The following is a 27,821-nucleotide window of genomic DNA, read 5'->3' as shown; positions in this document are numbered from 1 at the left end:
GTACATGTAAACGCCGATGTTCTGTAAATTACCTTGGAAATAACAGACGATGCAGCGGGACAAGGTGGTCCCTTTTTCCAAGGTAATGTACAGAACGGAGGCGTTTATCCAGCTTATACCACAGTTGCCAAAAAAAAAACAATATGAAAGCACACATTTACCGGTACAAATACATATCTTTCGCTGATATTTTCATAAGCAAATTTTCTCATCTTTTGGTTTGCTAGAGATGCGACCCAGCCGTTCGATTAGTTTGATATTTACAGACACGACCCACTCGTTCGTTCTTAATGTTCCGTTCTTACCCCATGCTTGCTGCTAGCTAGCCAGTCAACTTGCTACAGCTACACAGTCATTACCTCTGCAGCCAGAATAACAGCAGTTTATCCAGCTTATACCACAATTGCCAAAGAAACAATACTAAGCACACATTTACAGGTAGAAAAAAAAAGGTTGATATTTTCATTTATATAAACAAATTCATTCTTTGTCGTCTTTTGGACACGACCCAGTCGTTTGTTCTTTATGTTCTGTTGCCATTCCTATCACTATCATTCCTATTCCTATCCTAACATTCCTATCACTTTCTTGCGGCTAACACAGTCACGACCTCTGCAGGCAGAATAACAGCAAAGTAGCTGTTTTCTATTGACATTCATTTGGATACATCCATAACAATGAGCTGATAATGCCCGATAGAAGACATCTTTCCACTAGATGTTGGAACATTGCTGCGGGGACTTCCTTCCATTCAGCCACAAGAGCATTAGTGAGGTCGGGCACTGATGTTGGGCGATTAGGCCTGGTTCGTAGTCGACGTTCCTATTCATCGCAAAGGTATTCGATGGGGTTGAGGTCAGGGCTCTGTGCAGGCCAGTCAAGTCCTTCCGCACCAATCTCGACAAACCATTTCTGTATGGACCTCACTTTGGGCACGGGGGCATTGTCACGCTGAAACAGGAAAGGGCCTTCCCTAAACTGTTACCACTAAGTTGGAAGCACAGAATCATCTAGAATGTAACTGTACTGTATATATAGTGTAGATGTCCTGGATGGCAGGGAGCTTGGCCTCAGTGATGTACTGGACTGTCCGCGCCACCCTCTTTGGCGCCATGCGATCGAGGGCAGGGCTATTGCCATACCAGGCTAGATCTGAACACAATCAGACCACATAGCAACTTTTGTGCATCTAGACCAGTCTTTTCAATGCGATTTCCGTATTCTGAAACCGTAGCAGAAGTTGCACGTAAGTATCAAGTCTAGACACCAGGTCGTGTCTACACTTGACACTTACATGTGACTTATAGTATCAGCAGGGGTGCAACTTCCACTGGGGACGGCGGGACATTCTGAAATTGCATTTTTGTCATTGCTCCCCCCAATTTTGTCATTGCTGTGATACAAAACACAGTATCAGTGTGCTTTAGGATGCCTCATTTTAGCAGGATCAGATTGAGACAGGGGTCTCAACAGGATCAAGAAACCAGGGAAGACCAGTCTGTGGTGCGGTAAGGTGAACGTATATGTTATGCTCTTGTGAAGGTTGGCTGAATTCTGGCAAAGAGTATGTTATTTTATCTCAGCATATCTACAGATTCTCCTTTCTCCCTGTTTTTGTTTGCTTGGAAATGTTAATACTGGAGACTGATATCAGAAGAAACTATGTAACCTAGCATTTATAGTGGCTAAGAAATGCATTGCTATTAATTGGAAGGTTGGTTATCCTCCGACAATGTCACAAAGGATGGCAGAAATTGAAAGATTAACAGTATAGTGTGCAACTTTCATACGGTCTGGATGCCTTATATGGAATAGTGTACGCATGAAGACATGCCCACGTCAGGGGAGATACCCATTTAGGCAATCCCTAGCTGCTGGGCTGCTCAGTCCTGGCCCAGGGGTCAGCCGTATTGTTGGTTGTCATTCTGACCTTGGCCTAACACACCTGAAACCAATAATAAATGTTTCACTAAGATCCTAAAGCTGAGTGGGGTGTGATGGGTTGGGGCACTGCAGGGCGTTGGACCCCTAGGGACAAGACGGGGCGATCCAGCTATATTGTGTGCAAGTAAAAAAAGCTCTACAGTACTATTAGGCCTACGATATGAATTACAGTGTCCTCAGTAATTATTGGGACAGTGAAGCATTTTATCTTATTTTGGCTCTATCCTCAAAGTTTGGATTTTAAATCAAACAATGACTATGAAGTTAAAGTGCAGACTGTCAGCATTAATTTGAGTTTATTTTCATCCATATCAGGTGGACTGTTTAGAAATGACAGCACTTTTTGTACATAGTCCCCCATTTTAGGGGACCGAAGTATTGGGACAAAATTCCCTTGTATGTGTATTAAAGTAGTAAAAAGTGAAGTATTTGGTCCCCACATTCATAGCATGCAATGACAACATCAAGGTTGCGAGTCTACAAATTTGTCAGATGCATTTGCTGGTAGTTTTGGTTGCATTTCAGATTATTTTGTGCCCAATAGAAATTCATGGTAAATTATGTATTATGTCTATTTGGAGTCAATTTTATTGTAAATAAGAATATAATTAGTTTCTAAAAGCTTCTACATTAATGTGGATGCTACCATGATTACGGATCATTCTAAATGAATCATGAATAATTATGAGAGAGAAAGTTAGACGCACAAATATCATACCCCCAAGACATGCTAACCTCTCACCATTACAATAACATGGGAGGCTAGATTTTTTTGGGGAGGGGTATGATGTGTGCCTCTATAACTTTCTCACTCATCATTATTCACAATTCATTCAGGTTTATCCATAATCATTGTAGCATCCACACGCATGTAGAAGCGTTTGGAAACATATATTATTATTTACAGTAAGTGACCACAACATTATGCCAAAAGGGTCATATTAGATTGTGTACAAATGCAGGAAATTTGTTTGATGTCCCCAAAAAAATGAGGGAGGACCCCCAGTCCCCCCTCCAGGTTATGTCCCCCCTCACTTCTAAAACCAAAGTTGCGCCCCTGGCTATCAGAATATGAAGATATCACAGAGAAGACTGGTCTAGACGCACAGAAGTGGCTTTGTGCTGAATGTGTTCAGATCTTGCTGACCACTTCAGGACGTGGTCAGGAAAGCAATGCGGACTTCTCAGTCTGGATGCAATCAGGCTAACGAAATCGCAAACAGTGGGCGACGTCATACGCAGTCCTCCTACAAGTCTCCATTAAACTTGTGTTTTGGGACCGACAGGCACTTTCTCATTATAACTTGAGGAAATTCGTTCCTAGCGTGTAAGGAACGCGATTGATGGTTTAAATGCTAGCCATAAATGCTAACTATGATCAGAATACTAAAGCTGCATGAATCTGAAGCGGAACCTCTTCTACTAAGCTAGGTAGCTAACGTTAGCTTGTAGCTATGCCATTTTCAGAACATGCTGTGAGCGTGACAGAAGCATATAGCCCAATAACTGTTTTTATCATAACCAAACACATTACTATATTCTTAAAAATAAAGTGCAAGCAGTAGCTATAAAATGATTGTTTACCTCGTCTGCAACCTCACCCGCGCTCGTCTTAGGCCTTAAAGAGGGTACCATCTCATTATGTTCGCCATGTCATTTTAGATTTTGAGGCGTTAAACAAGTTCCACGCAATTGCATAAAAAATGCATATATTAGCTAGTACAAAAGCAACGATCTAGCTAGCAAAGGACAAAGACTATTTTATTTTTCTGCTGTACCTGCTTCTGAAGATTTCGTCCCACCTTGTTATGATTCTAATTCCAATACTGCCACCAACAGGACGGAGTGTGGAGCATAGTTTAGATCATCAGCATGACTTCCATTTTGAAGTTACTTTTTGAGAAAAATAAATAAATAAAATAACTCTTTATTTGTATATATACACAGTGAAAGAGGATCCACAGAAATGGGTTAAGAGTTTTTCCTGAACAAATGACCAGCCTAGGAAAATCTCCAGGCCCTAATTAAAGCTAAAAGCCTATATAGGAAATCATTTTTGCAAGTCAGATCACGTTTTCAAGAAAAGCCCCTGACCGTCCGTACCCATGCTACTACATATAAATCCAATCTGAATATACACTGAAAAAGATTCTTCAATATGTTGCCTTAAAGGATGTGGCTCAAAGATAACAAATCCTTTGTTAGCATCATTACAAATCAATAAATGAATGATGGGTAACAATGTAAGCCAACTAATGTCCATAGGGTCTGGATGGGTCAGCAGCAGGTTCTATTCTAGTGGGAGATGAGCTCATGATGCCAAGTGAAGATCTGCAGAAAAGAGGAAGAGTTGAGACAAATGACTCGCTATTATAGAAAAACAGTCATGCTTTCTTGATTTGATAAGAGAATCACTGCATAACTGACCCAAATCAAATATTCCAGGGTCGTTAAGTTAGGAAACAACTCAACTTTACAAATTTCACCAAAGTGGAGTAAACACGCCAGAATACAGATTCTTTGATTAAATCAATAGAGTATTTCTACTTCTTTTACTTACAACAAACTGCCTTTGAGTTTATGTTGGTGTTTGTTGCGTCGATTTCCGCTTCATCTTCAGGTTGAACTCTTCAAGCTGAGAACGGGTACACACTCGCATGTCAATAAAAATATGACTGAATGGTGAATAATATCGCTAGCAAAAAGACACAAGCAATAACGACAAAGTGAGAACAGCATAGAAGTAAGCCACGGTCTATCGTACCAATGATAATAATGTACTTCCAGAAGTAATTACAAACCTTCTTCTTTAGTTTCCCCTTAATCACTTCTTCTGGCATTGTTTTTTTCTCCCCTTCAACATCGCTCTCTGCCTCCGCTTCAGAGAGGGCCCTGGGGTACTTTGCAGCTAACCGAGCGGCCACTTTCGCTGCAGCTCTTGCAATCAGTCCATCTCTCTTCCCTTGGAGATCTCGATATATTCTCCTCTTTCTCAGAACCTCTTTCCTGTATTTATTACACCTTTCTTCAAGCGCCTGCCTATTTCTCGTGACTCTTGACCGTCTCATGCGGCGTTTGCTGCCCTTGGGCACCACCGTCTTAACGTAATGCAGACAGCGGGGGGGTGACAGCTCCTTCAGTTGTTGGGCCTTGTTCAAGGAGATGGGGCCTGGGGTCAACACTTTCAGTGCTGGCGTCAGTACAGCCATGCTTGTGAACTTGAGTTCATTATCGGGCTGGGTAGGTGTGACCTGGGGGTTGCTAGCAGTCTGGATGTATGTAAGCTGGCGGGTGCTAGCGGGCTTGGTAGATGTGACCTGGGGGTTGCTAGTGGGCTGAATGTATGTAAGCTGCCGGGTCCCACCAGGCTGGATAGATTTGACCTGGGGGTTGCTAGCTGGCTGAATGTAAGTAAGCTGGCGGGTGCTACCGGGCTTGCTGTTTGGGAGTTGGAGGTTCATGAGCTGGAGCAGGTTGCCAGTGGACTTGGTGTTTAGCTGCTGGAGGGTGCCAGAGGGCTGGTTGTATGGGAGTGGGATATATGCTAACTGGTGGTTACTGGCAGGCTGAGTAGATGAGAGCTGGAGGTTTCTAGCAGCCTGTGTGTATGCGTATGTCTGGCTTGAGGCTGCTGTGCTATTAGAGTAATGTGGTGGGGCGCTGAGGTAGGGTGGATACCCAGGGGGGGGGTATGGGAAGGGAGGCTTGGTACCAGGGGGCATGGTAAAAGGGGGCATAATACTAGGGGGCATAATACCAGGGGGCATAATACTAGGGGGCATAATACTAGGGGGCATAATATCAGGGGGCATGGTACCAGGGGGCATAATACCAGGGGGCATAATACCAGGGGGCATAATACTAGGGGGCATGGTACCAGGGGGCCTAATACCAGGGGGCATGGTACCAGGGGGCATGGTACCAGGGGGCATAAAGCTAGGGGGCATAAGGCCAGGGGGATAACCCCAACCTGGAGGGAAGGTATTGGCGTAGGGTCTGCTGGTATACAGAGAGAACTGGGTGGTGGAGAAGGTTGCCATCATAGATGCATTAGGAGGGTGAGAAAAAGGATATATAGGGTCCTTTGAGTATGTGTTGAGCTCAGCAGAGCTTTCCTTGGACTTGTCCCTATACCAATCATTGTCGCTTCCTTCGGCCCAGTCGCCATCTCTGTCACAGTCCCTGGTACTACAGCGCCTGTTCCTGTCTCTGTCCCTGTTACTAGAGCGCCTGTCCCGGTCTCGGTCCCTGTTACTAGAGCGCCTGTCCCTTTCTCTGCTGCTAGAGCACCTGTCCCTGTCTCTGTCCCTGTTAGTAAAGAGCCTGTCCGTGGTACTAGAGCGCCTGTTCCTGTCCCTGGTACTAGAGCGCCTGTCCCTGGTATTAGAACGCCTGTCCCTGGTACTAGAGCGCCTGTCCCTGGCACTAGAGCGCCTGTCCCTGTTTCTGTCCCTGGCACTAGAGCGCCTGTCCTCGTCTCTGTCCCTGGCACTAGAGCGCCTGTCCTCGTCTCTGTCCCTGGTACTAGAGCGCCTGTCCCTGTTGCTGTCTCTGGTACCAGAGTGTCTGGAACCAGAGTGTCTGTCCCTGTCCCTGGTACTAGAGCGCCTGTCCCTGGAACCAGAGTGCCTGTCCCTGGTATTAGAGCGCCTGTCCCTATCTCGCTCAGATTTGTCCCCGTCTCTCTCTCGGTCTCGCTCAGAACTGACCCAGTCTCTCTCTCTGTCTCTTTCTCCATTTCTCTTAGATCCGTTCCTCTCTGTGTCCTCGTCTCGTTCTCTGTCCCAGTCTCTAGTTCTAGAGTGCCTGTCTGACGTCAGGGGACTCCTCTCCTGGTCTCTCTTCATCCCGTACAGCCTCTCCTTGGTCCGGTCTGACAGTCGGCCCAACTCCTCCACCCCCAGGTCTAGCCCGATGGACTCCAGCAGGCTCTGGAGCTGGCCGTGTGGGAGATCCAGCCTCCTTTCTCCAAGAATGTGTGAGTGACTGTGGTCCTGTGGCAGAGCTCTACTGTGGGGTCCCAAGCAATCCTGAGAGCTCTGAGCTGGGGCCCCCTTATACTCACTCCTGTAGGTAGTCATGGGATGGCCCTCCTGCATAGGGGGTAACTCATTCACGTTGTTGACAATATTTGAGAGCTTGTTGATGTCCACCCCTTTGTTGAGGACATTGAGGAAGCGCTGGAAGCCTGTGGCTGCTGTGTCCTGCTCCCGTGTCCTGAATGAGTAAATGGTGGATTCGTGTTGTTTATCCTCAGGGTCCTATCAGGAGACATGAGAGAATATCAATGGATAACCATCCACTAAGACAGCTGCTTGCTTTATACCTTAAAAATTGATGAAGGTTGACAAGATTCATACCGGTTATATGGTCAAGTGCTGCTAAGACAGACATAGGCAAAGTACAGTTGGCCCAGAACAGAGTAGCATGTCTGGCCCTTAAATGTACACGGAGGGCTAACATCCACAACAGACCGAGAACTTGATACTTCGAAGTTCGTTTTATAAACTAAAATTCATAAATAACTATCTTTCCGCAGAAGCGACTGTTACAGGATTGTAAAAACAGCTTGATTGCCATAGCTACATCCGGGAAACTGGTCAGAAGTGAGTTGTGCTTCAAATACAGCAGTTCTGCAACATCTTTAATTGTGCCTCTCATTCTCCTTAATTGCCGGCTTCAACACGTTACGGAAAGAAATTAACGTATAGGAAGCTCTAGGAAGAGGTCGTCTGGATACTGGACAGACAATACATTTGCAGATACAAACACAGATTATCATATTTAGCGGACAACCGTTCTTGAGGCTTGAACAATAAAAAGGGATTTGCGATTTCGTTCATACTGGTGAACCGGTGTCTGAGTTGTATCTCAGGTATATCTTGGCATGTATTATTCAAGAATAGGTTTCTATTTTGTGCAGCGAAATGGACATAGGCCTATAATGCACCATGTCTCATGAAAGACTGTCTGGGTTGGCAATACAGTCGGGCCGCAACCTGGATCTACAGTGAAAAGATTTGCACACACACAAAAATGAGGACTTCAGGAGACTCTCTCAAGTTCGATTTCATATACCTTGAATATTGCAGCCCATTTGTGCAGGCTATTAGCCAGTCAAACCCCGCTGAGTTCAACAATAAATAGTGGCTGATTTTACCCTCAAGCCAAGTACTTTTTTCCATTTTTTTTTATTTTAACTAGGCAAGTCAGTTAAGAACAAAATCTTATTTACAATGACGGCCTACCCCAGGCCAAACCCTCCCCTAACCTGGACAACGCTGGGCCAATTGTGCGCCACCCTATGGGACTCCCGATCACTGCCGGTTGTGATACAGCCCGAGATCAAACCAGGGTCTGTTGTTTCGCCTCTAGCACTGAGATGCAGTGCCGTAGACCACTGCGCCACTCGGGAGAAAACTTGTTTGGCTATTTGATGTGTCATTTTTATAAAAAGCAGCTAAATACAGTACATAGCTATAGAATGTACACTGAATAATGAAACAATCCCTAGTAAACTAGTGTTTTGAGGGTGGACTGACTATTACTTGGCATTAATAGACTGGTTTTACTCACAACAACTTTCTATCCAAGCTAGGAGAGAGCACTAGGACGGCTCATGTCATGCAGGTTCAGGTAGCCTATACAGGACAGTTGTATATTATAAAAAATCCATTGGTAGGTGATTAGTATGCTGTTGCGTAAAAACATTATTTTACGCTCTGCAATGTTTGAATTTCCAACTTTAATTACTGAACAAGTAATTACATTATTGCCACCAGTCAGCAGTCTAAAAATGGCAACATTGCGACAACATGTATAGCTTCGTGAAATGTTAGGCTTAGCATGAGAAAATGACTACCAAATAGGCCTACCAATAAACATTTATCCATTAGCCAAAGCAAAGCTATAGATGCCCTCGCAATTTCAGCACCATGGACAGCCATCAGTTTATTTTACACCGGTGGTATGTTTTATTTCTGTGTTCCCCAGGAAGAGTAGCTGCTGCCTTGACAACAGCTAAAAGGGCGCCTAATCAAATAAAATACTACACTGGGGTTCGTAGTAGTAGAATATACACTGAATAATGAAACAATCCCTAGTAAACTACTGTAAAGTGGATTTGTATGATGCACAATGTTTTGCAGGGTGTGATGTTTTATTTCTGTGGTCCCCAGGAAGAGTAGCTGCTGCCTTTACAACAGCTAACGGGGCGCCTAATAAAATAAAATAAAATAAGATACTTAAACGGGGGTTTGTAGCTATAGAATGTAGACTGAATAATGAAACAATCCCTAGTAAACTAGTGTTTTGAGGGTGGATTGACTGTATTATTTGGCATTAATAGACTGGTTTTACTCACAACAACTTTCTATCCAAGCTAGAAGAAAGCACTAGAACGGCTCATGTCATGCAGGTTCAGGTAGCCTATAAAGGACAGTTGTATATTATTTAAAAAATCCATTGGTAGATGATTAGTATGCTGTTGCATAAAAACATTATTTTACCATCTGTAATGTTTGAATTTCCAACTTTATTTACGTTATTGCCACCATTCAGCAGTCTAAAAAATGGCAGCATTGCGACAACATGTATAGCTTTGTGAAATGTTAGGCTTACTATGAGAAAATGACTACCACATAGGCCTACCAATAAACATTTATCCACAAGCCAAAGCAAAGCTATAGATGCCCTCACAATTTCAGCACCATGGACAGCCATCAGTTTTTTTTCAAAGAAAAATCACCAAACTATCTGTTCAATAAGTTAACACACAGCTCAGACACCCATACATACCCAACAAATACTAACCTTGGGTTTGTAGTAGTAGATGTAGTAAATAGTAAGTGAGAGAGTTAGCTGTGCTTGAGTTTTGTGTGTCGGGAAATACATGGAGGAAACTCATACCTACACTCTGTTCTCTGTTCTGTATTTCGACTGCCAGCGCATGGAACAGAATAATCCACTTGGCAAACCACATTATTTTCCTAACTTGCAAAATGTACAATATATGCATCTTCCAAATAAAACCTGAAGTTTGGTAATTGAGAGAATTAGTAAGGAATGCTTGCATGTGGATGTGCATGCATGTGGTAGGTCAGACACAGTTTAGTTTGTTGTCATACCCGTTACATTGAATTAAACTTGTAAAAACATTATATATAAAAAAATCCAGTCCACATATTTTAGAAGCAGATCAGAGTTTCCTAGCAACTAGCTAGCTTACGTCGGATTAGCTAACGTTAGCTAATGTCATTTTCAGAGCAGGCTGGCTATGTAAACATAAGTATGCCAGTCAGGAAGGTACCGGCAAATAAATTAAATCACCAAATGTAAATAGTCACATTGCCAATACTTCTGGAAATGCATGTGCAAGAACTGACAAAAATGATAATTTACCTTCTCGCTTTTCCTCCTGGTAGCATCTCGCAGGTCTTCATCATATGTTGTGTGTCGTCTCATTCTGGATTTTGAGGGTTCAAAAATTTGATCGCCCTACCACTGAGCTCTTTGACTTGAAAACAAAATTGTAGTATTATAGTAGAAATAAAAAGGTTTATAAACTGTGGTTTCACAGCTAGTTAGCTTTCCCAGTCATACCTCTCCAGTGGGATGGGGAGAAAGCAGATGTTTCCGGTTTTCACGGATACAGTATTTTCAGCCTAATTTCCGTTTCCACTGAAAAACAGATGTGGGGACTCCGTAAGGTCAGAGAGCAAGAGGCAAGACTTAAGGTTTTACTACGCCCAAAATCTGTCAAAGAAAATAAACCCAGGAAGTGAGGAATTTTTGTAGTGAGGTCAATGAGAGCGTGTCAAATTTGGTCAACAAAAAATGTTATTCTAATTTGCTACGTCAGGCCTATTTGATCGAATAGAAGTTCCGTAGTTGCTAGATTTATGCGAATGCACCAATATAAGTGGATGAACGTGGCATTTCGGCAAATTAAAAACAGAAAGATTTATCAGAGTTGTGCCATAGAGATAGATAGACACATCATGGATATAACCTGTTTTAGCATGGACATTGAACTTGAGGGCGTCCGCTATTTTAAAGTAGTCAACTGGGTGGGCATTCCAATAAGTTGGAATAAATCAGACAACGCAAAATAAAATGTACTGATACAATAATTGAACAGATAAAGAGATGCGTCTTCTATCAATCTCTATGGCTGTTGTTAAAACGCGGATCTGCCCTCTCATTGGCTGAATGGTCCCACCTGGTCTCGCCGCCTCAAACCTGTATTCAATCTTTGAGGACATGTATTTCCATTTCCATTGTTAGAGCGGTCACTTAAAGATCTTGTCAATATAATAGACAATCTTCGGTTAGGTGACTTCTGAAGCTGTGAGCTAGGATATTTTATAAGATTGGAAGTGCAACACTGCCACCATCAGGACGGAGTTATAATTTCCTCAACTTTAACAAAACTGTACAACATTTGTTGAATTCTTTACTTAACTGTACTAAATACGTCAGTACATACTGAATTGAATACCGCAGTGTTTTTTTAAACTACTGTGTTAATAAATACAGGACACATCAGCAGACAGAGCTAATATTTTATGAGTTAATTCTCATGGGGCAGTCAGTCAACTAACCCCCATTCACTTGTAACAATGAATTGCACATTTTACAAATGGTGTACTTACAGTAGGTGTTTTAATGTGAAACAGATCTACACATAGTCACATACATACAGTACCAGTAAAAAGTTTGGAACACCTACTCATTCAAGGGTTTTTCTTTATATTCACTATTTTCCACATTGTAGAATAATACATAAAAACTATGAAATAACACATATGGAATCATGTAGTTACCAAAATTGTTCAACAAATCAAATTATATTTTATATTTGAGATTCTTCAAAGTAGCCACCCTTTGCCTTGATGACAGCTTTGCACACTATTGGCATTCTCTCAACCAGCTTCATCAGGTAGTCACCTGGAATTCATTTCAATTAACAGGTGTGCCTTGTTAAATGTTAATTGATAGAATTTCTTTCCTTCTTAATGCATTTGAGCCAATCGGTTGTGTTGTGACAATGTAGGGGTGGTATACAGAAGGTAGCCCTATTTGGTAAAAGACCAAGTCCATATTATGGCAAGTACAGCTCAAATACGCAAAGAGAAAATGACAGTCCATTACTGGTCAGCCCATCTGGAACATTTCGAGAATTTTGAAAGTTTCTTCAAGTGCAGTCGCAAAAATCATCAAGCACTATGATGCAACTGGCTCTCATGAGGACCGCCACAGGAAAGGAAGACCCAGAGTTAACTCTGCTGCAGAGGATAAGTTCATTAGAGTTAATTGCACCTCAGATTGCAGCCCAAATAAAAGCTTCAGAGTTCAAGTAAAACAAATCTCAACATCACCTGTTCAGAGCAGATTGTGTGAATCAGGTCTTCATGGTCAAATTGCTGCAAAGAAACCACTACTAAAGGACACCAATAAGAAGAGACTTGCTTGGGCCAAAAAAACATGAGCAATGTACATTAGACCGGTGGAAATCTGTCCTTTGGTCTAATGAGTCCAAATGTGAGATTTCTGGTTCCACACGATGTGTCTTTGTGAGACGCAGAGTAGGTGAACGGATGATATCCGCATGTATGGTTCCCACCGTGTAGCATGGAGGAGGTGTGATGGTGCTTTGCTGTTGACACTGTCAGTGATTTATTTAGAATTGAAGGCACACTTAACCAGCATGGCTACCACAGCACGCTGCAGCGATATGCCATCCCATCTTGTTTGCGCTTCGTGGGACTATCGTTTGTTTTTCAACAGGACAATGACCCAACACACCTCCAGGCTGTGTAAGGGCTATTTTACCAAGGAGAGTGATGGAGTGCTGCATTAGATGACCTGGCCTTCACAATCGCCCGACTTCAACCCAATTAAGATGGTTTTGGATGAGTTGGACCGCAGAGTGAAGGAAAAGCAGCCAACAAGGGCTCAGCATATGTGGGAACTCCTTCAAGACTGTTGGAAAAGCATTCCAGGTGAAGCTGGTTGAGAGAATGCCAGGAGTGTGCAAAGCTGTCATCAAGGCAAAGGGTGGCTACTTTGAAGAATATCAAATATATAATGATTTGTTTAACACTTTTTTGGTTACTACATGATTCCATGTGTTATTTCATAGTTTTGACATCTTCACTATTATTCTACAATGTAGAAAATAGTCAAATAGGAAAAACCTTTGAATGAGTAGGTGTGTCCAAACTATTAACTGGTAATGTACACTCCTGTAGTGGTCTATCACATACTCACTAATGTGGGGCGAGCATTGCTCCCTAAAGTGATACAAATGATAATGATGCTCCAATCCCATGGAACGTTAAGACATTTATATTCTGTGTTAATGATGGATGGAATGGCATCAGGGGGTTCGTATGCGTGAGATGGAAGGGAGCCAATCTAACAGGAGCACAGGATGTAACAGTCCCAGGGCCATCTCCTGCCGATCTGCAAGCACTAGCATTCTCCACATGAGGGCGCTGTAACAGAGAGAAATTGGAGGCAGCATTGGCGTAATGAGAAGGTTACTGTGCTTCTGAGAGACACACACACACACACACACACACACACATTTCTTACCTCCTCACTGGTAGAACTTCAGCTCCGTGTCCACACAGTCAAAGAACAGGTCCCCCAGTTCCTCATCTGCTGGTATTTCTCCACTGAGCAGGGCTGATATGTCCGTCAGACACTGGCCCTCCAACATCCTCAATGTCTCCGTCAGAGCATTCCCTGCGTCCTGAGGGACAGAAACACACACACGCAAAAATACACACATGAATGCCCCCCCACACACAAGCACGTGCATAAGCAGAGAAGACCTGACAAACAGCAATTTGTGAAGTTTATAGGGAATTATAAAAGTTCAAAGTGATGTACGTAATACAATATCCATCAGTCCGTACCCACACTCATCAATGTAAAAAATGTTTAAAAAATTAATTAATTAAAATACTCTATGAAAGTGTAGCCTATTACATTCAGCCGTGGCATATTCAACCCATATTTCATTCTAACCCCTTCTACACGTACCGGGTTGGTCTCCATAGTCTGCAGGGCCCCCTCATGGGCCTTGTACAGGTCGTGCCTGCGGTCCACTTGGCTCTGGAAGCGTGGCTGCTTCCTGACCGGGTCGTCTGGGCCGTACTGTGGGGAGATCACCCTCGACACTGGGGTCACAGACTCAGAGAAGATAAAAGGCTTGAAAACAGACCTGGCAGGACAGAGGACAGTCCGGTAGGAGGAGGAGGGCAGGGGGTAAGGACCAAATGAAACACACAGACACAGAGAAACTCCTATCAAGACGCAGTTTTGCCAAAGGGGGAAATGATGAAGATGAAAAAGAGCAATAGAGAGTTAAACGGCAAAGAGCGAATCTGAGTCTAAATCTTAAGAAGCACTTCCAGATAGCCTGAGGGGTTCCTGGGCCTGGTTCCAAACCAATCCCTTGCCACTTCTCCTACACCCTTGTTGAGTCCCTCTTGCCAATCTGAAAGAACTGGAAAGGTATCAGCAAAATAGCAACATTACCACATAGCTCTCTGGTAGGCTAGGGGGAGTTTCCCAAACATTTCTCACACACTTACAGTGCCTTGCGAAAGTATTCGGCCCCCTTGAACTTTGCGACCTTTTGCCACATTTCAGGCTTCAAACATAAAGATATAAAACTGTATTTTTTTGTGAAGAATCAACAACAAGTGGGACACAATCATGAAGTGGAACGACATTTATTGGATATTTCAAACTTTTTTAACAAATCAAAAACTGAAAAATTGGGCGTGCAAAATTATTCAGCCCCCTTAAGTTAATACTTTGTAGCTCCACCTTTTGCTGCGATTACAGCTGTAAGTCGCTTGGGGTATGTTTCTATCAGTTTTGCACATCGAGAGACTGACATTTTTTCTCATTCCTCCTTGCAAAACAGCTCGAGCTCAGTGAGGTTGGATGGAGAGCATTTGTGAACAGCAGTTTTCAGTTCTTTCCACAGATTCTCGATTGGATTCAGGTCTGGACTTTGACTTGGCCATTCTAACACCTGGATATGTTTATTTTTGAACCATTCCATTGTAGATTTTGCTTTATGTTTTGGATCATTGTCTTGTTGGAAGACAAATCTCCGTCCCAGTCTCAGGTCTTTTGCAGACTCCATCAGGTTTTCTTCCAGAATGATCCTGTATTTGGCTCCATCCATCTTCCCATCAATTTTAACCATCTTCCCTGTCCCTGCTGAAGAAAAGCAGGCCCAAACCATGATGCTGCCACCACCATGTTTGACAGTGGGGATGGTGTGTTCAGCTGTGTTGCTTTTACGCCAAACATAACGTTTTGCATTGTTGTCAAAAAGTTCAATTTTGGTTTCATCTGACCAGAGCACCTTCTTCCACATGTTTGGTGTGTCTCCCAGGTGGCTTGTGGCAAACGTTAAACAACACTTTTTATGGATATCTTTAAGAAATGGCTTTCTTCTTGCCACTCTCCCATAAAGGCCAGATTTGTGCAATATACGACTGAATGTTGTCCTATGGACAGAGTCTCCCACCTCAGCTGTAGATCTCTGCAGTTCATCCAGAGTGATCATAGGCCTCTTGGCTGCATCTCTGATCAGTCTTCTCCTTGTATGAGCTGAAAGTTTAGAGAGACGGCCAGGTCTTGGTAGATTTGCAGTGGTCTGATACTCCTTCCATTTCAATATTATCGCTTGCACAGTGCTCCTTGGGATGTTTAAAGCTTGGGAAATCTTTTTGTATCCAAATCCGGCTTTAAACTTCTTCACAACAGTATCTCGGACCTGCCTGGTGTGTTCCTTGTTCTTCATGATGCTCTCTGCGCTTTTAACGGACCTCTGAGACTATCACAGTGCAGGTGCATTTATACGGAGACTTGATTACACACAGGTGCATTGTATTTATCATCATTAGTCATTTAGGTCAAAATTGGATCATTCAGAGATCCTCACTGAACTTCTGGAGAGAGTTTGCTGCACTGAAAGTAAAGGGGCTGAATAATTTTGCACGCCCAATTTTTCAGTTTTTGATTTGTTAAAAAAGTTTGAAATATCCAATAAATGTCGTTCCACTTCATGATTGTGTCCCACTTGTTGTTGATTCTTCACAAAAAAATACAGTTTTATATCTTTATGTTTGAAGCCTGAAATGTGGCAAAAGGTCGCAAAGTTCAAGGGGGCCGAATACTTTCGCAAGGCACTGTATCCAGCTATTTAGATTAAACCCAAGGAGTAGATAACAATGAGGTTAGGGTCAGAGTGATTAGTTCGGGACCAGGCCGGTGAGGTGACGCACCTGGAGGGGTCGGGGGTGGCAGTGAGGAAGTGGATGCAGGGCAGGCTGGGATCGCGGGGCAGGATGGACACCATGCTGCCAGTGGTGCGGAACCCCCCAGAGTCCATGCAGATCCCACTGGGCTTGTCCCTCAGGATGGACATCATCACCTCGGCCGTCACAGAACCTGGGGAACCCAGAAAATGTATCGTCTAAGTACGTTATTAGTTGTCTATTTTTATGGGAAAGCCGACCGGAGAGGAAATGGCAGGAGACAGGAAATTACATAGCTAGTTACATGTAACGTACTTTCAATGATAAGAGGGGATACCGGGCCTTTATTATGTGTAATAAAAATAGCTGTATAAGCAATGCGGCAACCAAACCAAACCTGTATAGTGTTTTTAATAGTCTGCTTTAACATCATTTTGGGAGTTTTTACAGTTATAAGGAGTTGAACGTGTTGAATTAGATTAGAATATAAATAATAGTCTCCCTCACCATCATGCTGTTGAAGGAGCTGTGTGCCCCCACTGTAGCGCTTCTTGGCCAGTTCCATCCTGGCGGGGGGGTTTTCAGACTTGAACACCTCGTTGAAGCAGAACTCTCCCTCGCCGCTCCACCAACCCTGGGCCTGGGCCACACTCCGCAGCTCTGGGTGCTCAGCCGAGATATCCGTCCCGATGGTCAGCGCATTGGAGATGTTCTTCACCCCCTCTGTGGGAAGCAAAGACAGGCGAATGGACAGTGCACAGTTGTATGCTGCTGGTAGAAGTTGCTCAGATATACACAGATATACTGGCTGAGAGATTTCTTTATGCGAGGGTGGAAACTTCATATTTGCCACTCTCAATTTCTAACACGGACTGTATGAACAAAGAAATTAATCCCTCAGCTGACCAAATTACGTGGGATTTTACTTCGTAACAGAGATTAACCCAAAACTAACCTCTGATTCAAAACTTATGTCCATACTACAGCTCCAGTGATGTTAGAGCAATTTTCTCACCATGTAACTTCCTGTGCCACTGTCAGTTCCCCCCCCAAAGTCCATTCACACTACAGCTCCCACGGTGTTACAGCAGTTTCCTCACCGGTGACTTTCTGTGCCACCCAGAGCTTGCCGGCAGTCTCCAGGACCCAGGCCTCGTTGCGGTCCACCAGGAGGAAGGAGTTGTGGTAGCTGAAGGGCGCCGGGTCCTCCCTGCATGGCCCCCCCTGGCCGTGCTGCTCCAGCAGACCAGTGATCACACTCACCGCCCCCCAGGCACTGTCCGCACGCTCAAGCCCCAAGCTGTCAAGCAATAGAATAGAGTAGAGGAGTAGAGTAGAGCAGTAGAGTAGAGTAGGGCAGTAGAGAGAAGTAGAGTAGAATAGAGTAGAATATAATATAGTAGAATAGAGTAGAGAAGAATACCTGGAGAATAGAACAGTGTTTCCCAACCCTGGTCCTCGAGTACCCCCAACAGTACACATTTTTTTGTTGTAGCTCTTGACAAACACACCTCATTCAGCTCATTGAGGGCTTGATAATTAGTTGACAAGTTGAATCAGGTGTGCTTGTCCAGGGTTACAATAACATTTTTTACTGTTGTGGGTACTCGAGGACCAGGGTTGGGATACTGGAACAGAATAGTAATAGAATAGAATAGATTATGAGTAGAATAGAATCAAATAGAACATTCTATCTTATATTATTCCACTGACACCACATACACACAGTTGCGAGGCTGGTAGCAGCATAGGGCCAGCCAGAGAGCAGCATAGGGTCAGCCACAGAGCAGCATAGGGTCAGCCACAGAGCAGCATAGGGTCAGCCACAGTGCAGCAACCCCTGGAGTAGGTTAGTCCTGCTGCTGCTATATCACTGTCAGTGGTACAACAGGACCAACCTGCGGCTGCCATTGCCAACTGTTAAAATGATTTGTTCAGCGTTACACTTCAATCCTTTAAATGTTATGCTTATGACAATGTAAAGACAGCTTTAGGACATAAGTGAAAACACACTTGGGCCAGATTCAATCAAAACTCCTATGGAAATGTTTAGGCAGTAGGGCCTATCTTTGTTTACACGACTAGTCCCTACGCACACAGGTAAGTATTAACCTGTGATGAAGGAAGTTTTCCTAGTACATTTACAGTAGCACATCTGCTACTGCAAAGCCCTATATTGCTTTTCTGACTACAGGCTGACTAAGCATATCTACTTTTCAACAAATTTACCAATTACAACAATGCATTGATTATTCACACCAAACTTTGAGTGATGTGATTCTGAAGTTAGTAAATTGATTCTCAAAGGGTAGTGCTACCCTATCGTTCCTGGTCCTGGGATCCAATGTTGTCTGACATAGCCAGACAAGTCATTCAATCAGACCGCTCGGTCAGGAACCTGGAAATACAGCCAGCCAGCCCGTCTCTCCATCTTTCGGATCAGGAGGTGATTCTGAAGTTAGGATCCACTTGGCCCCCAAAACAACACTACTGTTTGGTATGCTGGCCTACGGTCAGCCGGGCTTACCGGACCAGGTCCATTCCTAGCAGGGCTTCCCCTGGATCGATAGCTTCGCGGGTCCACACAGCCTCGTTCCCGATGCAGACCCCCTTGTCGTTGGCCCCCATCTCGGCCCCCCACAGCCAGGAAGGCCGGCTGAGGACTACAGCATGGGTGTGTTCTGCTTGGGGGATCTGAATGTACGTGCACTGCAGGACGAGAGATGGAGACTTACATTGTTGTTCAATTCTCTTTTTTTTGGATTGTAACATCAAATATACTGGCAAACCCTACCAACACACACTCAGCCAATACCTTAAGCCTGTCGTATAAACCGTTGATAACATAAAGGCGTGAAAATAAATAAATGATAGTCTATCATTCAAACTTTAAACTTTGAGAATCGTAAATTAGAAAATGTTGATTGTGTATACCTAGGTGGGGTATTTTAGAGGTTTGATAACCCTTCTCAGTTATATTGCCCAGACTGACTGCTCACCAGTGAAAACAACTCTAATCCAATTAGTGATGTTGGTCACAGAGCAAAACACCCGTTGTGAACATTTTTAACATAACTCTGACTACAGGCCTACATACAATGTTCAGAGGGCAGATGGATTTGAGTTCTTTAACCATGCTTCATCCAGGTTTAATCTCATTGAGATCAAATCTCTTTTTCAAGAGAGCCCTGATCCAAGATGGCAGCAGGCTTGTAATTTGCAGCAGGGTAAATCTATGGGGAGAAGTGAAGCTAGGCCTAGCTTACCTCCAGCATGGTCCCAGATGGGTGACTGGTTGCCGGGTAGTAAAGAACCTCCTGGACCTCATCTCTAGGACGGTCTGAGTTCTTCCCAAAAATCACGTGATCATCTTGTGAGCCGGGGGGCAAGGACACAAAGCAGTCACACGAGAGGGGTGGCTCATGCTCTGCCATCCTGCATGAACAAGAGGACAAGCAAACACCAGAAATATATTACCAGAAAATAAACTGCTATCATATCAGAGGCCAGGAGTTTTTCCTGGTCAGGCTAAATTATCAGGAAAAAGTCATAGTTATGTTGGTCAATAAATTGTAGAAGCGTTTAAGCAAACTCAACAATATAGACATACGGTATATCGCTGTCACTATTCACTATCAATTAGTCATGTTTTTACAGCTTTTCAATTTAATTTCCAACTCTGACTATTGTATATAGCCTAAGAAGCCTATACACGTGACATAAGGCATCCATCCCTGTAAAGGCACAGTATCTTTAGGGAAGTCTCAGGTATAATATGTTCTTCCTGTCAACTAGTGCATTGCCCATCCCTTCTCAAACAGAGCGATAAGGAGGCAGTCTTGTGCACTGCACTTCTCGGTAATCTTTACAAATCCGAATGGTCCTTGCCGTCTCCTTCTTCTTATCAACATGGCTATTTAGTAACGCTGTCCTATTATAAAATTCGGAAACATTTTAACCAATGTGATCGAAGTCTTGTGGAGACATTATGGTCTAAAATGGTCTTTAGTCAAACGTTTATTTAAAATAGGGCCTATATAGACGGTAACGTTAGCGATGTGCCCTTGCTGTCCCTTCCCGGTTTCAGGAGATATCACGCTAAAATGCACAAATAAACGACTGTCATTTCACTTCAATCCAAGGGTTGGCTGTCATTATAATCTGTTGAGCAATAGGGCTACTGTAGCTACTGATATGTTTCAAATTCCTACAGTAAAATCGTTACCTTTTTAATCGCAAAACCAGACGCGGTAGCAAAGAGAAGGCAGGTTATCGTGGAGCTACCGTACCACGTGATCGTATCCAAAGGTTGTATTTAAAGGTCTAGTCTCGTTGATTACTTGCTGCAAATACATAACAGAAAAACAAGTGTATAGCCCTTTTCAACAATTAGCCAACAAATGTTGGTGTAACAAGGCACAATGAGATTGTTCCACATAAAGTAATTGGATAGATTCCAGATGATTCAAGAATACATCATCACAACTTTTTAGATTTGAGTCCTCTATATTCTATTATCAAATAGATAACTGAATTGCTCAAAAATAGCATATCCATCCCATCCATCGAAAATCCGACATACTTATTATTCTCCTTCTGTTTCCACCTGTAGCCCAAAACTGTAAAAGCAACCAACACCAAAACAACTTTAAAACGTGCAGGCTTGCTGTCTTCTGGTTGTAAGAACAATACTTTTTGATACTACTTATAGCTTACCTTTCACACTACAAACACTTTTGCATAAATCCCAATAACTTTTAATGGTCATAGGTTTAAATGGAGAGGATAGGTCAAACATGGAGCCGCTACTCCTCTAGAACCATTAAAGATAGAAACTCTATTCAACCTTTAAAACGTGCAGATGGTCTGGAATTGTGTGCTTGTATACAGCTTTTTGATACTATGTATACTTTTTGAACATAACTGTTTGAAATTTGCATAAAAGCTCCATAGATTTAAAGCAAAATGTGGATTTGCCACTGCTCTTGAACCGTTTCAGCTACAAACACCAACCCAAAGTTGACATGTGCAGACTGACTCAACTTAAATTGCTTTTCAGAAGATTGTTTATACCACATGTACTTTTTGAACTATAACAATTTTAAACACATACTTCATAAACTATAAAGCTTGTTATATCCCATTTCATTTTAAAGGCAGAATGCAGGTTTCAACATTCTAAACTGAAATCACTGCCACAAAACTTTCAGAATGTTCAAACTGAAGACCTTAGAGAGCCTAAAAACACATAATATGGCTAATGATGCTATAGTACTCCTTCTATCTTACTATACTAGCCCACTATAACCCACTATAATAACTCCAAACCAACAAACCACCCCAAAATAGGTAACTATAACTAACCCGTAGCCTATGAAAACCCTATTACTACCAATAATACTTCTACTATTACTACAGCTGTTGCTACCACTACCCCTATACTACTATTTCACAACCATAAATACTTCAAGACTTTCAAGCACACAAATTTATGTCATTTTCTAGTCAATGAAAGTTGTATTTCAAGTAAGATTTGAAAACTTATGTATGAAGAACTTTAAAATTTGAGAGTCATTTGAGAGTAGACTCTCAAAAGGCTTTATGTTACTTTGCAAGATAAACAACCAATTGATAAGCTGCCTTTCTGGAAAGGTGGACGTAGCCTCAGTGGCCTCAATAGGCCTCTATAGCATGTTGCTGGGTCAGGGGCTTGAACAATGGAGCTAGCAATTCTTTGGGTTTGGTCTGGTGTAAAAGAAAGGGTTAAACCTGGTAGGAAGTCAGTTCGGGAGCAGCAACCAGCAGCACAGTTAGCAAACATGTCCACCACCAACATGAACAGAGGCAAGGTAAGCAAGCACTGGGAAAGTTTTGAAAATACATACCAACATTTTTCTAGATTTGTATACAAAAGGGCTCTAGCGCTCTAGCACCCCAAACTAAATCATGAACGTTTGACTAATCCCAATATCCTGGTCGCCATTGGGACCGAATAGTAGACCATCCCAAATGTCTCTAAAATGTTTCTTTCATACAATTGTTTAGTTCATAGAAATGATTCCATTTTATTTTCAGATTGTCTTCTACGAGGACAGGAACTTCCAGGGTCGTTCCTATGAGTGAAGCAGTGACTGCAGTGACATGGGCTCCTACCTGAGCAGGTGCCACTCCTGCAGGGTCGAAAAAGCTGTTGGATGCTGTACAACCGCAACAACTACATGGGAAACCAGTACTTCATTTAAACCTGCATCAAGTCCTGCCGCGTGATCGCCATGGTAGGTTGAAAATATTTCAGCTTAAAATTGTCACATCTTGTCATTGAAGGTAAAACATATTTTAATGGTCACACTCTCATATTAAACAATGTTCTAAATAATTATCTCATCAAAGAAATCTGTACTTTTATCCTAACAGCACAGAGGAAACTACAGGATGAGGATCTACGAGAGAGAGAGAACTTCGGAGGTCAGATGCACGAGATTATGAACAACTGTGACAACGTCACGGATCATTACCGCATGTCCAAATGCCAGTCCTGCAACGTGATGGAAGGCCACTGGCTGATGTACGAGCAGCCCCACTTCAGAGGCAGGATGATGTACATGAGGCCTGGAGAGTACAGCAACTTCAGCGTGGGCATGGGAATGGGAGCCATGGGCGGCTTGAGTGGTATGAGGTTCATGAGCATGAGGCGTATCATGGACTCCTGGTAATAAATACCCGTAGCAAGTAAAGCCATGGAATAAAATAATTCACCAACCTATTAAATATTTCCCTTTTTTTGTGTGACAAAAAATGTGCCTGCTGATTTGTTGTTCACACACCTGCATCCCTTGTCATATACACTCACCTACATATGTATTTGGACAGTGAAGCTAAGAATGACAATTTTGAGTATTTTGGATTTGAGATCAAATGTTTCATATGATGTGACAGTACATAAAGCCATCTTTTATTTGATGGTATTTTCATTTAGCGCAGGAAGATTAACAGCAACAACGGAGTGATCAAATGAAGATATGACATATGTGTGTATCTAGTTGTCACTCATTGTCGTGCAAAACATGCACTAGGCCTTCTATGCCAATTGTTTCAGTGCTAAAACTCTCAATGTTACATCACAGTTGGTGGTCTTGTAGCTGGACTAGACTGTCAGCCTCAGGACACTGACCCTGTCTGTGAGTTTACTTGTTTTGACAGTGATACTCCATGGAAGTAGCTTGGCAATACAAAACGAAAAGATATAAACTAGCCAAACAGCATTTCTGAAATTGTTGTCAAAATGAAGTTTAGGACATTTTTATTACATTCTGTAACTAATATGTTTGGCACCAGTAAAGGGGTTGAGTCCATTCCAAGTCTACAAGTCTACAAGTCTCTTCACTCTTTGATCAATAGCTAATGGATTTCCCTTTGTTGCCTAAGCCTAATAGGGTGTCGTCCACACATATGAAATGATACCTGTGAAAGTGAAGTATAAACACAAACACCTTTAACCTTCAGGTTTTTGGCTTGTGATTCCAGTTGTCGTTGAACACTTGGCCATATCAGTGCTCAGCTATGCCCAGCTTTGTTTGGGTGTTGTGTGTCTGGGAAAAAGGATGTCAAAGCACTAAGGTGGTGAGAGGTGTTTCCTTGTGGCACTGTGCAGCACACATGGAATGTATGTAGAGGTGGAGGTGGAGGCAGCAGGCTCGGATTCTTTCAGGTAGACAGCCTGCTATCGGACTGGCTCGACTACCCCCCCCCCCCCGCGTTCTTTCATCTCATGAACCATGCTGACAACCTCTGCACATCCTGTCTGTGCTAAGACACAAACACTGAACTAAAAGCCCTGAAAAGTAAACACCCACCTCTGGCACAGACAGCCACACCCAGTTAACACAGCTCAGACTGACACACACACACACACACACACACACACACACACACACACACACACACACACACACACACACACAGACACACACACACACACACACACACACACACACATGTACACACAGTCAGACTCACACTTACGCACTTACGTATACCACACACAGACTAAACAAAACAGACACACTTTATAACAAACAAACACACAGTGGGCGTACACCCCCCCCCCCCCCCCCCCCCCACAAGTCACTCTCAAAACAACACCGGTTAATGACGTACACAGCATATTTACGTAAGTTAACATTACATCTCTATATTTAGTTGCATTATGATGAACAAAATGTTATTATAATCTAAAATGTTACATTTTCTGATTTAGTGAATAAAGTGAGAGGCTATCATTTAATTTTATTTCATCAACAAAAGGTGGGGGCCCTTCAAAATGTTTAGCTATGTGGCACAAGGCTCTTCCCTTAAAGCTGTCTATACAGGTAATTCATTTTTATATAACCTCAATTATGACCAAATTCTTATTTACAAGGGCGGTCTGGCATGTGGCGATGTGAACACACTGACACTCCTGCTAATGGGCGTGAGGGCGGCTATTCTCTCATAGACACGCAGGCACTGCGACAATGCGGCCCTATGGCCCAGCCCCAGAGACTGACTACCATCTACCACTTGAACCAAGAGGCCAGCGGCCCGGGAAGATGAGGGGTGTTCTGGCACGGAAACAGCTGGTGGAGAGCGGAGAGGACATTAATCTAGAGGGGAAGACAGGATGGCAGGGATGAGAGGTTGGGTATTAAAGCCTGGTATTAAGGGCGAGGGGAAGAGGGCCTTTTGTGTGTGTGTGTGTGTATGTGTGTGTGTGTGTGTGTGTGTGTGTGTGTGTGTGTGTGTGTGTGTGTGTGTGTGTGTGTGTGTGTGGTCTGTTCACACTCTTTCTGTACTGTTTATACAACTTAAGACAGGGCAAACAACTCTGACAGCATTTTATACTAAAGTTACCTCTGATTCTCACTTTCCTCACATTCAGGAGAATAGTCATGGTCTAGCTGATTTAGAGCTAGAATGTTATGGCTCTGCTTCCTGGCATGATGATTATTTTCTGATTCTTTCTGATTTACGCAGCTGTCACACACAGGAATTTGAGATTCAAAGTCTTTATCTACAACTGAGATACTTTGGAATGGTGGAATTTGGTTCAAATAGAATGGAGCTCGCCATACTCCGAGGCCAATTCAATTTCTCTTTTAAAAGGAACTTAAGTGGAGGAGGAGGAGGGGAAGCAGGGCGGCATCAGTCTCTCAGACAGTAATGGCGGCGCCACTGCTGTTTAACAATCAAAGATGGGAGGCGGGGGCTACTGAGGAAGTCTCTCCCCAAAAATACAGGTGTTTGGTACAATCAAAGTAGCAGCTTGCAGAAATAACTGGGTTTGAAGTTGAAAGGGGAGGCAGAGAGAGAGAGCGAGGGAGGGAGAGGGGGCTGCTGTGGTGAGTGAGTGTCTAGGTGTGTTTGCATGAAGAAGGGAAGAAAAAAAAGGTGACTCAGTCAGACTCAGAACCCCCGGCAGCCGGTACCTCCTCTTATGGGATTTTGAATAGTAAACAAGGATATGGGAAGTCTACTACTGTACACTTACTGTGTACTCTAGTTGACTTTTTTTTCCCTCAGAGGGGAAATGAGGCTTTACCTGGCCAATCCCTCTGGAGGCTCCAACGGTGATATTAGGCTTTAGCCGAGACACCATTGAAGTTCCCATGGGACTCACGTAAAACATGCTTCATGGTTGGTTAGTCAATGTTAGGCTACTTACAACAGGTTACATTTAAATTAGATTTTTATCTCTATGAGACAAATCTGTACAAATAAAAGTTAAACAAGGTATAGACATAAACAAAAAGAAACTAGTACACCATAGACATGAACACATCAACTATGAGTACGATTATGACAATAATTGTCTTCTTTTATCATTTGCATTTTTTAAATGTATTTTTATCCATCTAGAAGCCTCTTAACGATATTGGAGGACAAAGGAAGCGGTGTAACAGAAAACTACAAAAGAGAAGTTCCTTGAATTGTTTATCATTGGATACTTCAATGAAACGGCTGTAGTCCAAGGAGAATGGCCAACAATGTGACAACGATATGATAGATGATTCATTTCATAGGGATTTGTGGGATTTTTTTTCTGCTGCCTTCGACTAGAGAGATTCAGCTATACAGAATGTGCCTCAGGACTAGAGCGCTATATAAGCCTCGGAGAGTGTGAATGGATTTATATGAGTTGACACATAGGGGGTTGATGAGGTCTATAGTGTGTCCTTGGCACCCGGGTTACAGCTGAAGGATTTAAGGTCCAAAATGATGGTGTGTCCTGTCCTGAAATGGAGTCTGTGAGACGGTGTACTGTCAGTATATACGATATACTATATATTTACAGTATTTGACTAAGCATCTCCGACCAACTGCTAGAGGTTCAAGTCCAGCTGTGAACAGTGTAAAGGCCTACTAGCAAATCTACGCCTGAAAGAGGGCGGATCGAATTTTAGGTAAACCATCTTTGACATCTGAACAGACTACAGTTTAAGTACGAGCCCTATCAAATGGTCTTTGATGTCAGTTTGAGGGGTTGAAGGTCAAATCCACAAACATACTCAGACAATTTAGAAACACACACAACCTTATGAAAGACGCTTAAAAGAATGCAATCACTGACAGAAAAGAGGCCAACATGCCGTCTAAACAGATTTAAAACCTTAGGAGAATTTGTAAGCCCCTTGTAATTGATCTTAAATGCACTGTAATTAAATGTTATTAAACAGTCTCTTTTGGAGTTGGAAGAATTTTATTCACAAGGAAATATGCCTGACTATTGAAAGACATTGGTAAACATCATTTAGGCATTGTGTGTGGTCCCCAATTCAGCAACTTGATCCCTCTCTGTGTACATGCGTATCCAGATTAATTTCACTAGTGAGAACGCACACAAGATCAATCCCCTATTGAAAGGAATTCTTTCTGTGTGAACTTTTCAATACAGGTTGGGAAAGCTAGTAAGTATAGAAGAAAAGCATACATCCCTTATCAAAGAAGCACTTTTATAGCACAGTGCATGTAGGCTACAGTTTTCTGTTGTAATACACTGTCAGTCTGTTTTATTGAAACACGCTACGCACATACAGAGCCTTTAGATAGTATTCACACCCCTGGACTCTCCACATTTTGTTGTGTTACAGACGGAATTTAAAATGGATTAAATTGAGATTTTGTGTCTCACTCTGTGTGCAATAATAGTGTTTAACATGATATTTGAATGACTACCTCATCTCTGTACCCCACACATACAATTATCTGTAAGGTCCCTCAGTCGAGCAGTGAGTTTCAAACACAGATTCAACCATAAAGACCAGGGAGGTTTTCCATTGCCTCACAAAGAAGGGCACCTATTGGTAGAAAATCAAATAAATCAGACGTTGAATATCCCTTTGAACATGGTGAAGTTGCTCATTACACTTTTGATGGTGTTAATACACCCAGTCACTACAAAGATACAGGCATCCTTCCTAACTCAGTTGCCAGAGAGGAAGGAAACCCTCAGTGATTTCACCATGAGGCAAATGGTGAACTTTAAAAAAGTTACAGAGTTTAATGACAGTGATAGGAGAAAATTGAGGATGGATCAACAACATTGTAGTT

General features: G+C 42.8%; 3 protein-coding genes across 7 annotated transcripts in view; all 3 read right to left on the bottom strand.

The window, feature by feature from the left end:
- LOC110493644 overlaps positions 1–3,806 on the bottom strand; it is a 28,453-nt gene extending 24,647 nt beyond the window's left edge. Inside the window, exons 1-2 of one of the 5 annotated variants that reach the window (XM_036949628.1) lie at positions 3,723–3,757; positions 3,529–3,562 (exon numbers count right to left, since the gene is read on the bottom strand). The gene's annotated coding sequence lies outside the window, so the exon portion shown is untranslated. Of the gene's footprint in view, positions 1–3,528; positions 3,701–3,722 lie in introns of those variants that run through there. The other 4 variants (XM_036949630.1, XM_036949629.1, XM_036949627.1 and 1 more) reach the window with 4 other exon arrangements.
- Positions 3,807–3,853: 47 nt separating this feature from the next.
- Positions 3,854–11,088, bottom strand: LOC110495133 (mediator of RNA polymerase II transcription subunit 1.1). The gene is made up of 4 exons (XM_036949634.1): positions 10,345–11,088; positions 4,746–7,205; positions 4,505–4,579; positions 3,854–4,275 (listed from the first exon to the last, which is right to left on the bottom strand). The coding sequence occupies exons 1-3, from the start codon at positions 10,405–10,407 to the stop codon at positions 4,523–4,525; spliced, it is 2,580 nt and encodes an 859-aa protein (XP_036805529.1). The 5' UTR covers positions 10,408–11,088; the 3' UTR covers positions 3,854–4,275; positions 4,505–4,522.
- A 1,913-nt stretch (positions 11,089–13,001) lies between these two features.
- On the bottom strand, positions 13,002–20,568 carry LOC110493643 (secernin-2). The gene is made up of 9 exons (XM_021568033.2): positions 20,461–20,568; positions 19,502–19,670; positions 18,763–18,944; positions 17,336–17,535; positions 16,743–16,958; positions 16,263–16,428; positions 13,996–14,176; positions 13,543–13,702; positions 13,002–13,442 (listed from the first exon to the last, which is right to left on the bottom strand). Exons 2-8 carry the CDS (start codon positions 19,667–19,669, stop codon positions 13,547–13,549), a joined length of 1,269 nt encoding a protein of 422 aa, XP_021423708.1. The 5' UTR covers position 19,670; positions 20,461–20,568; the 3' UTR covers positions 13,002–13,442; positions 13,543–13,546.
- Between the last annotated feature and the right edge of the window lie 7,253 nt (positions 20,569–27,821).

Source organism: Oncorhynchus mykiss, chromosome 17 (assembly GCF_013265735.2).
Source record: "Oncorhynchus mykiss isolate Arlee chromosome 17, USDA_OmykA_1.1, whole genome shotgun sequence".
Taxonomy (NCBI): Eukaryota; Metazoa; Chordata; class Actinopteri; order Salmoniformes; family Salmonidae; genus Oncorhynchus; species Oncorhynchus mykiss.
The sequence above is the reverse complement of the archived record's forward strand: the minus strand, read 5'-3'. Positions and strand labels throughout refer to the sequence as shown.